This window comes from Ostrea edulis, chromosome 5, assembly GCF_947568905.1.
Source record: "Ostrea edulis chromosome 5, xbOstEdul1.1, whole genome shotgun sequence".
Classification (NCBI taxonomy): domain Eukaryota; kingdom Metazoa; phylum Mollusca; class Bivalvia; order Ostreida; family Ostreidae; genus Ostrea; species Ostrea edulis.
The window spans coordinates 67,119,689-67,134,294 of record NC_079168.1 but is presented as its reverse complement, the minus strand read 5'-3'; the positions used below and the strand labels follow the sequence as shown (position 1 = coordinate 67,134,294).

The 14,606-nt window shown below is 33.7% G+C and overlaps 1 protein-coding gene and 1 long non-coding RNA gene across 13 annotated transcripts in view; one reads left to right on the top strand and one right to left on the bottom strand.

Annotated features, from left to right (window-relative positions):
- The window catches only part of LOC130054696 (coiled-coil domain-containing protein 9-like), a 52,568-nt gene that overhangs the window by 15,843 nt on the left and 22,119 nt on the right, over positions 1-14,606 (top strand). For 5 of the 12 annotated variants that reach the window (XM_056165212.1, XM_056165211.1, XM_056165208.1 and 2 more), the window contains 4 exons: positions 6,553-6,672; positions 6,920-6,991; positions 8,490-8,615; positions 13,761-14,513. In XM_056165212.1, the coding sequence (XP_056021187.1) occupies positions 6,553-6,672; positions 6,920-6,991; positions 8,490-8,615; positions 13,761-14,513 (1,071 nt within the window). The remainder of the gene's footprint in view (positions 1-6,552; positions 6,673-6,919; positions 6,992-8,489; positions 8,616-13,760; positions 14,514-14,606) is intronic. The other 7 variants (XM_056165219.1, XM_056165218.1, XM_056165216.1 and 4 more) reach the window with 2 other exon arrangements.
- Positions 959-3,499, bottom strand: LOC125666168 (uncharacterized). Its single transcript, XR_007366543.2, has 2 exons — positions 2,181-3,499; positions 959-1,771 (listed from the first exon to the last, which is right to left on the bottom strand). It is a non-coding gene; the product is annotated as an uncharacterized LOC125666168 (long non-coding RNA).

The window sequence follows — 14,606 nt, the reverse complement described above, 5'->3', positions numbered from 1 at the left end:
TACACAGGACCTGTCTCAGGGACCTCTGCAGAGTTTCTGTGGTCATAGTGTAGGTTGTATTCCTACATGTAAGGGTAGATGACACACATTCTACACCCACCCCCTCTCTCTCAGTCATTGACTCAATGAATAATTTCTGTTATAAATATAGAGGTATAAAAAATTCATGACATAAATTATTTCAATAAGTTATAAGTTTTAGAAATTATTGTGCAAATTATTGTTTGATTTCTGATTGTGTAATTTATAATACATGTATATAAAGGGGGAAAAAATACTATTGAAATTCCAGTGTTCAGAGGTCTTTTTAAAAACAATTGAATTACAAGAAAATAGCAGTTGTGGACAGGTCAATGCTATCAAAACTCTGGTATACTGGGCTTCCTCAAGATCTAAAGAATGCCTGTAGATACTGGCTGTTATTGTTATCAAAACACCTCTCTGGGGTAGCTGGAGACCAGTGTCTGCAGATGTCCCTCCACCTGAGATCTATTGTTAAATGTTTGATTGACAGGCAGTTTACAATTTTGGGGCATTATCTTAAAATTGGGTCTTTAACTGGATTGACTTATGTAAATTTTTAGTGATTATTCACTTTCAAACACTTCAGTGAACTGTGTCATTTCTTATTTTGCCACAAAAAAGCTAGTCAGAGGGAAATTTCAATGTTGAATTTTTAAATCTTTTTCTTTTGGGGGGATGATTAAGGAATTGATCAGAAATTGCATGGAAAAATTACAAAATCCAGGATCCTTACTTATAGAATAATAAATGCATTGTGCGATCAATAAAACATTCTATATATTATATTTTTGATGAACTTTATACGCTGATACAACCCGTGAGAATTCAAAACACCATGTATGATGATTGTTGATCAATTACCACTAGGTGCTATTTATGGAGAATGGCAGGTCAAATTGTTTAATTGAAACGAATAATGAACTGAACACATGTATGAGATATGTCACAGTATTTATTAAAAATAAGTCCATATGGACTTCTGTTCCAAGTTAAAAGAGACACTATTCATCAATTTAGGTATGCATAGTCTATCAAAATCAAATTAAGGCATATATATAAAAACGTCTTTTCCAAAAAAGTATCAAAAAATATTTCTATATTCAAATCTCATTGGTAAATGTGACACAAAACAAGGTATGACTGTTAAATGATGTCTCTGTTCTGGACATTGAACATGTTCATGTTATATTCCTGTTCAATCCTGTTAGGAACTGTGAAAACAAAACAAAGTTTTTCATTTGTAGTCATGTCCTGTTACTTTAACAAAAGTTTCTAATCTCCCAATGAACGTTTCCTTGAATCGAATTATTTTGTTGTCTCAACCTGTTCGTCCACAAGTAGTCTTTTGAAGAAAACCACACGGACCTACTCTCCAGCTAAGGTCAAAAGGACTGCTTGTTCCTCAGATTTCAAAGGTCTTTTACATAGGCTCCAATAACAGCAACCCTGTCTGTTCCCTTTCACTGCTGTCAAACTTCAGAGCTTGGGACAACGTCAGTAGCTGCTGATGAACACAAACCGCAAATGCTATTTGGGTTTCAATATGTTGGATGCCATGGAAAAGGCATCTCAATTATCCATTACAATCCTCAAAATAGAAACAAGATGAGCACCAAAGTGGTCCAAGATCCTCAACTTTTTCTGTCAGGTGTAGGATCATATATCAAACTCTTTGTCTCATTCTGAATCTCCGTCAACATATATGATATGGCAAGAAAGCAGGTTCTTCAGCAACATCTTGAAGCAACTAAAAACAAAACAAATATTGTAAAAGTACATAAATAGCACAAATGTTTCCATATAATGTTCGGTGCAACATGTCATTTGATAGGCTATTATATATATATCGATCATATAACCTATGATATCTATAAATCACATTGTGACTGATGACGTAAAAAAGAAATAAGTAAATAAATCTGCTTGACATCGCATTTAAACATTTTACAATTTGAAGTCATTTCTGAGGGGAAATAAAAATTCACAAATAAAATGTAATAAATAAAATAATGGCTACATGCCGGGCTTGTAACTTACGATTATGAATATTGGATCATTTACAAGCATCAGAATATAATGCATAAAACGAAATCTAGGAACTTGTTACCTTTCAACTACATCAACAGTTACGGTACACAATCGTAACGAAAACTAACCTGGTTAAATGATTTCTCATGAAAGGCATCGATAATCATAATGGCGACAGGGCCAGCAGTTTCACACGCCACACTTCGATTGTCGAAATTTTCTGATGAAATGGTGTCTTTTCCTTGTTGCATTCGCCAAAGGGATACTTTGAGTGTTGGATTAGACTTATCGGCATGGAAAACCTGGTAGCTACCACGTTTGTGAGGGTACATAGCTTCGGAGCAGTGACGAGTGTTTCGCTTTTATTTCAATCTTTGTTTTTAAAATGGCGCCTTCTTCGTTTACATCCGGAATAACCGGAAGTGTGCGAATCGGGTATTTACGTAAAAATAAAAATACGTTTGATTGTTCCTGATCAATTTCAGCAAAACTGATGAATAACTAAAAAAAATCTCACGTATATACTTTACGATTTTTAATCATTTGAAGTCATAAAGGTTTTGAATTCCTTGATTCCGGTATTTCCTCTAATCGCTGATTGGTCAAATCGGCTCCGCTCTCCATTTTCAAACAAGATAGCGTCGGTTCAAGAAGGTGAAAGTTGAAAGGTTCTATTATTACTTTGTTCAACGAACCATGTATGCCCTTATGGAGTGGATAGAGGAAGAAAAGGTCAGCATCATAACCATATCACGCATCAAAGATCCAAGAAAGGAGTTTTGCCAGTATAAAGTTGGGGATTTGGTGAAAGCCAGCTGCCATGGCTTTTCTGGCGTGCATCCCGCCAAGATCTTAGGTAGGCCTTTTCAAGCAAGTTTCTGTTTACAATATTTACACAAATTTTGTCAGAATGTATTAAGTTTATTTTAACTTGAGGATAATTAAAACTGCAGTTGGACTATACAGTCCTACATATTAGCCCTTCTTGATTCCCTCCATTTTGTTGACAAAATACATATTCTTATGTGGACAAACATTTTTAAATAATAAAAGTACGATTATGAAAATTTACATGATTTAGAAATAAGAAAATGTGTTTATAATAGTATAGAATTTCCCTTCCCTAAAACTGAAAAAAATATTTATATCTTTAAGAAAATATTTGCTTGCCCTCTAGGCCTCTCCCGACTAGGGATAAAAAGGGTCGAGTAGGAAAGTAGGGAGAAAATTCTTTTTTATTCACATGAAGTTAAAAAAGCTATAAATTAGATAAGAAAATTTCGGAATGAGTAATAAAAAAAATGTTAACTGGAGGTTAAAAAAGTTTTTGAGCCTTTTTTTTTTTTTTTTTTTTTTAATTTTTAATAATAATATTAAAGCTTTGAAATAAATGGATTGTGATTTTCTTTTATCTTGGCTTCTTTTTCTTATTCTAGATGATGGAGCTGATGCCTGGTAGTGGGATCTACATTTATCCCAAAGATATACAAGCTTTATATAAGCCAAAAAAAAAACAACAAGTGGAACTTTTCAGGAAGGGGAACCTAACTGGTGTAAATGAAAAGACCATTTTAAACACTATTCCTGGTAAGAGATTATAATCTAATTAATAAATTCTTTATATAACACTAATAACAAATTGTTTAACTTCGAATAAGAATAATCAGTCGCCCACATTTCTTTCAATTTGTGAAGATGTATTTAAAAGGTGAAAACAAAAAAACTTGTAATTTCTGACATCCATCTTTTAAATTGGAGAATCAATGACAGTTAGTTACTAGAGTATTTTCTTTTTTATTTAAAGACGATGCCGGGATTCAGAGGCCATTGTCAAGTTTTCGATGAGGACCAAGATTAGTTCCCAAGTCAGCCTCCAGAACATAAAACAGACCTAGCTTTTATACATTCAGTAATGTGAGATATATATATATATATATATATATATATATATATATATATATGGGATTCCCTTCATAGGGGATTGTCCAATTTTTAATGTGATAATATGTACAAAGAGTTAGTGATGAATATTTTATTTATATTTTTGTGCCAAACTTTATAAATGATTGATTGTTTGATGTTTTCCGCCACGCTCAACAATTTTTCAGTTATCTGGTGGCACCCAGTTTTTATTGGTGGAAGAGAGTACCCAGATACAATGTACCTTGGAAGAGACCACCGACCTTCCGAAAGTAAACTGGGAAACTTTCTCACTTACCGGCGCGAGCGGGATTCAAACCCGCGCCGACAGAGGTGAGAGGCCATGTGATTTGGAGCGCGATGCTCTAACCACTCGGCCACCTTTATAAATGAAATTAATATACCAATAATAGTCGCTGTTTATAATCGGTAATGTCTTATTATCCCCATCATTTTTGTAACTTTTCCATAACTTTTGTCGGGTATAACTTTTTTGTAACTTTTCCATAACTTTTGTCGGGTATAACTTTTATGTAACTTTCTCCATAACTTTTGTTGGGTATAACTTTTTTGTAACTTTTCCATAACTTTTGTCGGGTATAACTTTTTTGTAACTTTTCCATAACTTTTGTCGGGTATAACTTTTATGTAACTTTCTCCATAACTTTTGTTGGGTATAACTTTTTTGTAACTTTTCCATAACTTTTGTCAGGTATAACTTTTTTGTAACTTTTCCACAATTTTTGTTGGGTATAACTTTTTTGTAACTTTTCCATAACTTAAGTATAACTTTTTGATAACTTTTGTGAAGTATAACTTTTTTGAAGTATAACTTTTTGATAACTTTTATGCACTTGTTGTATTCATGTTGAAATAAAAGATGATAACTTATACATGAGTATAACTTTTTTGTACCCGAGTTATAAGTAAAGTATAACTTTATTTGAAGAAGTGGTTCCAAACTCCGATAACTTAGTTATAACTTTTTTGTAACTTTTCTTAGTTACAAAGTTATAACTTAGTTATAGTTTTTTTCGGTATGGGGGCCACTTAATCTATATCGATTAAGTGCTTGAAACATCTTTATCGCTGTTAATGCTTTAGGAATAGTACAATTTTACGTTATTTTAAGCGCAAGTATGACTTAGATTTCCTCAGTGTCTTATCAAACAGTAAAAAGTTATCTGATTGGTTAATACCGTTAAATTGCAATTTTAATGCACACAGACTGGAGATTTGATCAGGCAGTCCTGGCAGTAGACACTGTAGGAACAGAAGGAGACGATGACGCGGACAATCACGATGAGAATCCTTACTTTAACAAAACGTAAATTTAACACAAATAATAAAACTAAAGTTATCTATGGCATCACAGTTTGTCAGTAGTGTTTAGATTATAATTTAATGGTCTCTCAGACTTGTCATTTTAAAATGTCTCATAAGAATTTCAATATGGCGCATTCATTTTAGAAATGTCACATTGACACTAGCTGGTAACGCGCCATTGTCACATTTAGCAATTTGCTTATCCCAATTATACACTGAGTATGGTAAAAGTTTTATAACCTCGAGGCCTGATCTTTATGATTGCAAATTTATAAGAGCTAGTTCTTGTAACTAAAATTAAGGAATGGTGACAAACATGTAACAAAATTTCCCCTCCCCCTTATGACTTGCACAGTTTATTATGTGAAGTTTAAAAGATTTTTTTCTTCAGACAATAACTTCTGTAGATTGGGAAAAATCATTGAACATCATTGTCAGTAATGATGAAATGATTGTTGCCGACAATCGATTGTCAATCGTTTTTGGCTCTTTGATTCCGATTATCAATTTTATTTTCATAATTGATTGTCGCTGAACACTAATTGATAACTAATCCGAGATTCCTCTGACTGTTAACCCCTATTTTATATCGTACGTGATATGTGCGGGGCCGAGTCCGAGTGAGAATTCAGCGACACTAGCTATTGTCGCTGCTTTGCCTACCCTTTTCAGCTTTATTTCTCGGGTTTACTTTCCAAGATCCGTGAAATAAAGTTGTAAAAGGTAGGCAAACAGCTTCATTAGCTGAATTCCCACTTTTCAATATGGAGTCTACTCTAAATCTCGCACGCACATGTCTCGATATAAAAGTTAGAGGAATCTCAGATTAGTTGATAACTTGATACATATACATGTATATATACGTATATCCCAACCCAGGGAAACCCAAGTCAGACGTCTGGATTTTCTTTCTTAAAAGTATAAAGCCAGTTTGATTTGTGGCTATAGAGAAAACACATTACATTCCTTGTTAGGCCTAATATAACATGTGTATATTCAATATAATGTTGCACACATATCCGAGCATAAAACTAAAGAGAAATATAACCCCAAAATATAAATACCGATTATATTGATCATTGATCGATACAGTTTTTCCGATTATGACCGATTATCGATTATGAATTGTTTCCGATTATTCAACACTCATTGTCAGAGATATCTGTCATTGAACTGTATTTTCTGAACAGTTTTATCACATATCCAAGATTTCTTATTTTCAGTAATGCTGTATAATGCAATGGTATTTGACAGGTAAATGCAAACCAGGAACTTTTCTTGGACATCCTCACAAAAGAGGAAAAAGAAGCCTTACTCACCAAGAAAATGGAGGAGATAAGGAAAAAAAATGAGGCACTCAGAAAGAGGCATGAGGTTGGTTACAGTGCATTACTGGCAAAGGATGAATGGGCATAGACACTCCACAATATTGTCAACATTAAGTGAATGATGATGACAAGATATTTATCAAAAATAAGATTTTATCTTTCTTTCCGATAACAGTAAGATAGAGAACTAATACTTGCTGATAAAATGCATGATGAACAAGGTCAGACACATGAGATACAATTTAAATAAACGGTATATGTACCTAGAATTTGAAGGTTTTTCTCACTCACAGGAAATAGAAGCCGAAAAAAGGGCTGTTTCTGGGGGCACCAAAAAGGCAACCTCCCCTCGAAAGGAGTCAAAGGTAAGACTGCCTATACAAGCAGATATTGATACTGTAAGCTAGTATGAATAAAAAAGAAAGTTGATTACAACCTTCAGCGCTTGTGATTTGAAAGCATTTGTTGTAAATATGTTTCAGAAATGAAAATTGCACAATGTTTATGATGAATAAACATCTGATGGAGATTACATGACGTATGTGCCTTAATTGACAGTGTACTTTATTTACGTCAGTATGGAGGCAGCTGATATCATGTTTACTTGGTAAATGCAGTATGTGATTAAACTTGAAATGTCGGGAGTCTTTTTGACATTTATCTATAAAATTTCCTTTAATATGTCAGATGTAATACCACCATATGAATTTATTGTCAAGAGATTACAAAATAAAGTTGAGCTGCGGATATGTGGTTGAAGTATATCTTCTGCATGATCAAAATTTGTCATTGCTGCTGTCATCAACATGGGGATTGTTTTCAGCTTCTTGTGAACCACTGGTCCAATTTTAACCATTCTTCGTAAAAAGCTACCCTTGGATACATGGGATTTAAGTTTGTTCAAATAACGTGTGATATCTCCTTCAAGATGATAAATAAGGCACACTGATTTAGAAAGCTAAAATATGCAGAAAAGTTTCCTTATATAGTGAACATTCACATTAACAAAAACTATGAACATGGCCACAGTAAAAGTTTTACTAAGAAATTGATATAATTTTTTGAAATACACGAGGGTATGAACTGCAACGCTTCACATTGACATACTAAGGCATACTTCATGAAGCATACTATCCTTATGTATTTTCAAAAATGAAATTGATTTTTATATTTACATTTTACTTTCATTTCTGTCAGAATATCCCCCAGCCATTAGAATAGTTGTACAATATTTGAATATGCAAGAAAATTCTTTTAAAATTCTCTTCTCTGTAGATCCACAAAGCTAAAATCAGATCTGTATGAAGTGTGGATTTGAGTTTGTTCAAATCAAGATCTCAAAGGACATGATAGGGTTACAATAGGAGTAAGATCACGGTGGTGAAACACGTTTGAGTTTGGCATGACCTGTTACCTGGAGAAATGATGACAAAGGTCATCACAAGGGAAATTCAAACGAATAAGTAACACCTTTATCAATAATGAATTGTCACATAACTTATATCAACATTTGAAGGATTTTCTCAGGAACAAATCTAAACTAAAATGGTACTTCTACATGCAATAGAAGCAGAGAACATTGACACAGTTTTTTGTTTTCCGTCAAACACTTTCCGACTACCAAAAAAACTTTGTCAATGTTCTTTGCTTCTATTGCATGTAGAAGTACCATTTAGTATAGATTTGTTCCTGAGGAAATCCTTCAAATGTTGATATTAAGTCAGAATGAAAAAAAAAATCGGAGAGGGCTACATTATTGCAACAAGGGTGTCATATGTGATTTGGTTCATGGAATTTGACAGACATCCAGGTATCATTCCAACAGAAGACTAAATCAAATGAACATTTATTTCCATGTTGCAGCCTCTTCCTGGGGAAGAAACAGCCAAAGAATCAGCAGATGGTAGAAAAGACAAACCCAGGCAGCATAAACCTGCCGGCCGGGGAAAACCCCCCAACAAAGGACCTAGAGAAGCTCCTAAGGCTCAGGTAGGCATGAGCGTAAAGATAATGTTTAATAAATGTTCAGGTTGGGGTGCACATTTTAAATGGAATGTTTTAATGAGTGTCAGGTTGACACGCACATAAATGAAATGTTTAATAAACACTATTAAAGGTAGGCACAAACATCAATAGAATATTTAGTAAAGGCATACTTAGGCACAGATATAAATAGAATGTTTAATAAAGGCTTAGGTAGGCACAGACATAAATAGAATGTTTAATAAAGGCTTAGGTAGGCACAGATATAAATAGAATGTTGGATAAAGGCTTAGGTAGACACAGATATAAATATAATGTTTAATAAAGGCTTAGGTAGACACAGATATAAATATAATGTTCAATAAAGGCTTAGGTAGACACAGACATAAATAGAATGTTTAATAAAGGCTTAGATAGACACAGATATAAATAGAATGTTTGATAAAGGCTTAGGTAGACACAGATATAAATATAATGTTTAATAAAGGCTTAGGTAGACACAGATATAAATATAATGTTTAATAAAGGCTTAGATAGATACAGACATAAATAGAATGTTTAATAAAGGCTTAGGTAGGCACAGACATAAATAGAATGTTAAATGAAGGCTTAGGTAGACACACACATAAATAGAATGTTAAAGAAAGGCATAGGTAGGCACAGATATAAATAGAATGTCTAATAAAGGCTTAGGTAGGCACACACATAAATCAAATGTTTAATAAAGGCTTAGGGAGGCACAGATATAAATAGAATGTTTGATAAAGGCTTAGGTTGAAAGATTTAGATGTAAAATAATATTTGAGTCTACTGTTGTATATAACTCCTAGAATGATACACTATGGCATCCAAAGCATGCACATTTGCTGCAAAAACACTAATGTACAATGTATGGGTGCTAGCAATGATAAATATGTAGAAGTGAATGAATGTATTACTTCTTTTTCAAAAATCATAGTTGCAAGACACAACATGTTAGAATGTGAATTGGAAATATATGATACCTGAAGCTAGCTGCAGATTTATATTAAGTGCTGTTTATTCCACACTTTTTTCTGCATGTTATTTTAATAATGATTATGGTTACTATATTGATAATAACAAAACTTTTTTGTTTTAGGCCTTATAAAAGTCATTGATCTGGTTCTCGGGCCCATTCTGTGTATCGAAAAGGTGCCACTTTGGCCAACCATTTTGATGTGCATTTGTATTTTGCAATGGAAAATTTCTTTCTGGTTTAATTCATCTTCAATCAGAATCCTGTTTTCCATCCAACGAAGACTAGAAATATTGTCTGTTAATGTATTGTTATATTACTTACATGTAGATTTACTATCATGACTAAATACAGGTGACTCTCGATGGCTCGAACTTCGATCTCTCAAAGTTCTCGGTCTCTCAAAGTGAAATCATGGTCCTGATTTTTCTCTCTATATAACAAAGCAAATTTACTATTGATCTCTCAAAGTTCTTGATCTCTCGAAGTGAAGTTGGGTCCCGTAAAACACATTTCATTGTTTTTCACTCTCATTCTCTCAAACCGATGGTAGCCTATACCCACTGTTACCCAAGCGTGTAATAATTTCCAATTGGACCTTACCTGGATTTTGTCAAGTTGAATGCTGGAGGATAGTGTTGCTGTGGTAATTAGGTGTTTACATAGGTGAAACATCCACTGTGCTTCTTGTGGAGGTGACACACTTGAGTATGATTAAAATTATATATATCATCAGATGATGAATAAAATCTATAATTTGTTTTGACTTGACAACAAGAAAGTAAGTTTTATACATTAATTTAGAAATCTATACAGACTGTTCATTTGTTGAGTTTGTTCTTTGTGTAAAGTTACTCTAAAACATTGTTTTACTCATTCGTTAGAATTTTTATGCCCCCGAGATCGAAGATCAGGGGGCATATGGTTTTTGTCCTGTCTGTCATTCTGTCATAAACTTTAACCTTGCTAATAACTTTTGAACAGTAAGTGATAGAGCTTTGATATTTCACATGAGTATTCCTTGTGACAAGACCTTTCCGTGGGTACTAAACCTTTTAACCTTGACATTTGACCTACTTTAAAAAAAATTTACATTGGTCATAACTTCTAAATGGTAAATATTAGAGCTTTCATATTGCACGTGAGCATTTCTTGTGACAAGATCTTTCTACTGGTACCAAGATATTTGTCCTTGTGACCTTGGCCATCTTCGGAATTGGCCATTATCGGGGGCATTTGTGTTTCACAAACACTTCTTGTTGCTTTGTGTAAAGCGACATAATATTGTGCTCTGTTTAGTTAGTGATAGTAAAGCTTTATCGGAACTTAGTTTTGTATGCCTATCTTAGCATGATCAAAAAACAAATAAATACATAAACTTTGACATCTTTTTATTATTGCAAAATAAGGAATTTTTTATATCAAATTAACTACCTGACAAATATGAAGGAAAACATGTCAAAACGATATGATCTTGTTATTAAACATTTCCAGTTGCTGTAAAATCATAATCATACCGGCGGACCTTCAATTTCCGAATTTCGATCTCTCGAACTCTCAATTTCTCGAATTTTTATCAAGGTCCCTTGAACTTCAAGTTATCAAGAGTCGCCTGTATCAATGAGTATTTGTCAGTGAGCTTTACTTTGAAGTAAAAATGGAGAGAAAGAAAGTTTTGTCTGCACCTTCTCTCTTGCAAGCAAGAAAGAAAATAAAAAATTCCTCCATGCCATATAGTTTAATAATCTGTTTTACAGTGTAATTGTTAAGACAGCAATGACCCTTAATTAACATTTTGCAACACGATGTTAGACATTTGATATTCCCATTCCTTTAACATGGGAAATATATAACACAGTAATTTAAACTGTATTGTGATGTCATATTTAGCTTTTCTGTTTTTTCTTTCAAACCAAGCAACATCAAAACGTACAAAGGTATGAAAAGATTTGTCCTGTTATTAGAAATGTTTGTGGTACTTGACAAACAATTCTATTTTATACACAGGTTTTTGAATGAAGTACTGTAGCGATGGCAACATTTTTCTAAAGCACTTTGCGTATGATCCTCTTCATTTTTCAATTGATGAATAGCAAATCATGTTACTTATGGAGCAAGCTTCGTATGGTCACTTCGCTCACTGTCAAGTAAAATATTTTCCTGAGAACCAGATTATTAATGTCTTTTGCCTATTCTAATTAAGCTTAACTCATTCTAATTAAAAGTAGATCCTTTTGATCTGCGCACTTATGATCACTATACATAGTGCTCATAGGTCAGTGGATTAAAGGATAATTATAATTATGATTTTACTTAGATTGTTTTGTTTTTTTTCCTTTTTGTAATAAAATAATATGTTTCATGGCTGTTTAATTTTCATGTTTTCATTATTCTGGTACCCTGTACAACTTCCCCAACAAATCATCTAGCTGTTTAAGATAGGTTAAGGTAAATTTATTCCAATTCCAATTTTGGGCCCAGGGGGCATAACAGGAAGACAGCTTATAAAGAAGGAAATTTTAGAAAAGAAAGTTTACAACATTAACTACAGGTTACATGGACTACAAACTACAAGTGGATGCAGCATGTTTAATTTTCATGTTTGCATTATAATTCAACTTCCCAACAAACTATTGTAGCAATGTAGGGTTATTGGTCTTCGATGATTATATATTGGAGTTGGATGTAGAGATGAGCAAAGTTTTACACCCAATGAGCATCAATGTTCACCTATATAGCTAAACATTTTTTTATTATTATTTTCTGATAATTTGACAGTTTATTAGGGCTCTGCATGTCTATAGGCAATCAAGAAGTAATCAAGTTAATTTCCTTTATGATTATGTATTCTCCAAGTCGGATAGTGAACACCCCTTTTGGAAATATTTACAATGACGTGATGTTGCGGAAGTTAAAAGTACAAAATTACAAGGCAGTGTGAAAGGATGTACGGCCTGCAGGCTGTTAATGGGGCACATTTAGCGCTACAGACACTCAGATGGAATTAAACAGGGTAGAGAGAACCACTTTGAGAAATAGAAGGGGATCAAGTAAAATTTTATGTTTAACATGAAATCACCATTCAATGCAACTATATACCGTAACTCGACCCACAATGTTTCAAATAATATTTTTCTTGTGCGCTTGTGTGTCACTCCTTTATAAATTTGTATTAGAAAGTCATCATTTTCTCATTACATTCTGTCGACCAGTACTCCTTTAATACGTACCTGTATATAATTTGTCGATATTGTCAAATTGTATTATTTTTCATAGTTTATCTTAACATCAAACAAAATGCTGTTTAATACAGCACATATATCTATACAAGCAATGGCAATGATCGCTTGGTTTCTTACACCAAACACCTGTTTGGGTTATTTATGACCCCATGCAGCTGCAAAAAGCAATTTTGTCTGAGTATTAATTTGTCAAGCATATTAAAGTCTAGCGTAGAAAATTGACATGTTATGCAATCAAAACTCTGAACTTTAAGGGAGTAAATTATTCTGTTAAACTGAATGTATAGGACTAGACTTATTTTCCTGTTCAATTTATAATTTCATGTGAGTTTTAATGTACAAGCATGACAGCATGAATGGGGATTAAAAAGCATGAAATTTTGGGTACACTGTGTGTACATATCACATTTAAGACAGTCACATGTTTTTGAAATAAACCAAATTACATCAATGAGTGCTAGTGAAATGTCTTGCATTATGAATAATGTTTGCTGGTCCTTATACCATAAATCAGGGTCAGATTGTTACTAAATTGATAAACATTGAAACTGATTACCATATACAAAGGAAATGATTTAGATTACTCATTCTGTGCTATTAGATAACTCTTTCCTCTAAGTTTATATTGTATTTAATATGATCAATAGTATAAGGACCCAGGTTTTTTTTTTCACTACAGAAATGATGCAAGGATGCATATTTATATCCTAGATTGAACCCAGAAAATAGATATTAAAAATGTGTATGCCATGAAGATAGGACAGCAAATGCATGCTGAAGGCATATAGAGACAGTGATAAAATGTACCATATTTAAACAATAGAATTTTGTTGAAATATACATCTTTTAATAGTTCACTAACAGCATGTTGCTTGTGTGGTATATACTGCATGATATTGTACTTTGGTGTAGGATATTCGAGTTGTACGCAATATATCTGGAAAAGACGGAAGTATTGACCGTAGCATTCAGATGGTTGAGAACAATGATGGAGCTCACCGGAAACACTCCCAACATTATAAATTTCAGAGGCCTGGGTCACAAAACTTCCCTGAAGAAGAGGCAGAGGAAAGTCGACAATGGGCATCTCCCCGGTATCAACGGCCATTGTCACATGAAAAGGCAGGGGAACATAATCATTATCAAAGGCACTCTTCTAATGAAGCAGAATATCCTCACTATCAGAGGCACTCATCTAGTGAGGAAGCTCGTCATCACTATCAGAGGCACTCGTCTAGTGAAGAAGATCATCGTCACTATCAAAGGCACTCATCTAGTGAAGAGGAACAGGGAAGAAACCAGCGCCGTGGAAAACGGTCGCCAAAAGACACTCAAATTGAGGAGGTCTCAGATGGAGCCTATGAAGCTCTGAAACGACAGCACCAACAACTCAACTTCCAACCTAGAAATCAAGAGTTTCGAGAACATGATTTCAGGAATAACAGAGGCAGAGGGAATAGAAGGTACCAGAGACCTCATTTCCGAAACGGTGATGCACGTCAAAGTTTTGAGGATTGCGATCAGACCCTCAACAGTGGATACCAGGATAATAGGCATCCACAAGATGAATCAGAGTTTGAACCTCAAGCAAAACGCATTCATGGTGGTATGAAAGGATTCTCCAGGAGAGAAAACAAGGGATACGACTTCTCCAGAAGCCCTCTTGTAAGTTTTAAAATTCAACTGCAATTTTAGAATATGAATTTTTTTCAAGTTAGTACTAAGATATGGAATGACAGCATGATTATTTTTTTGATA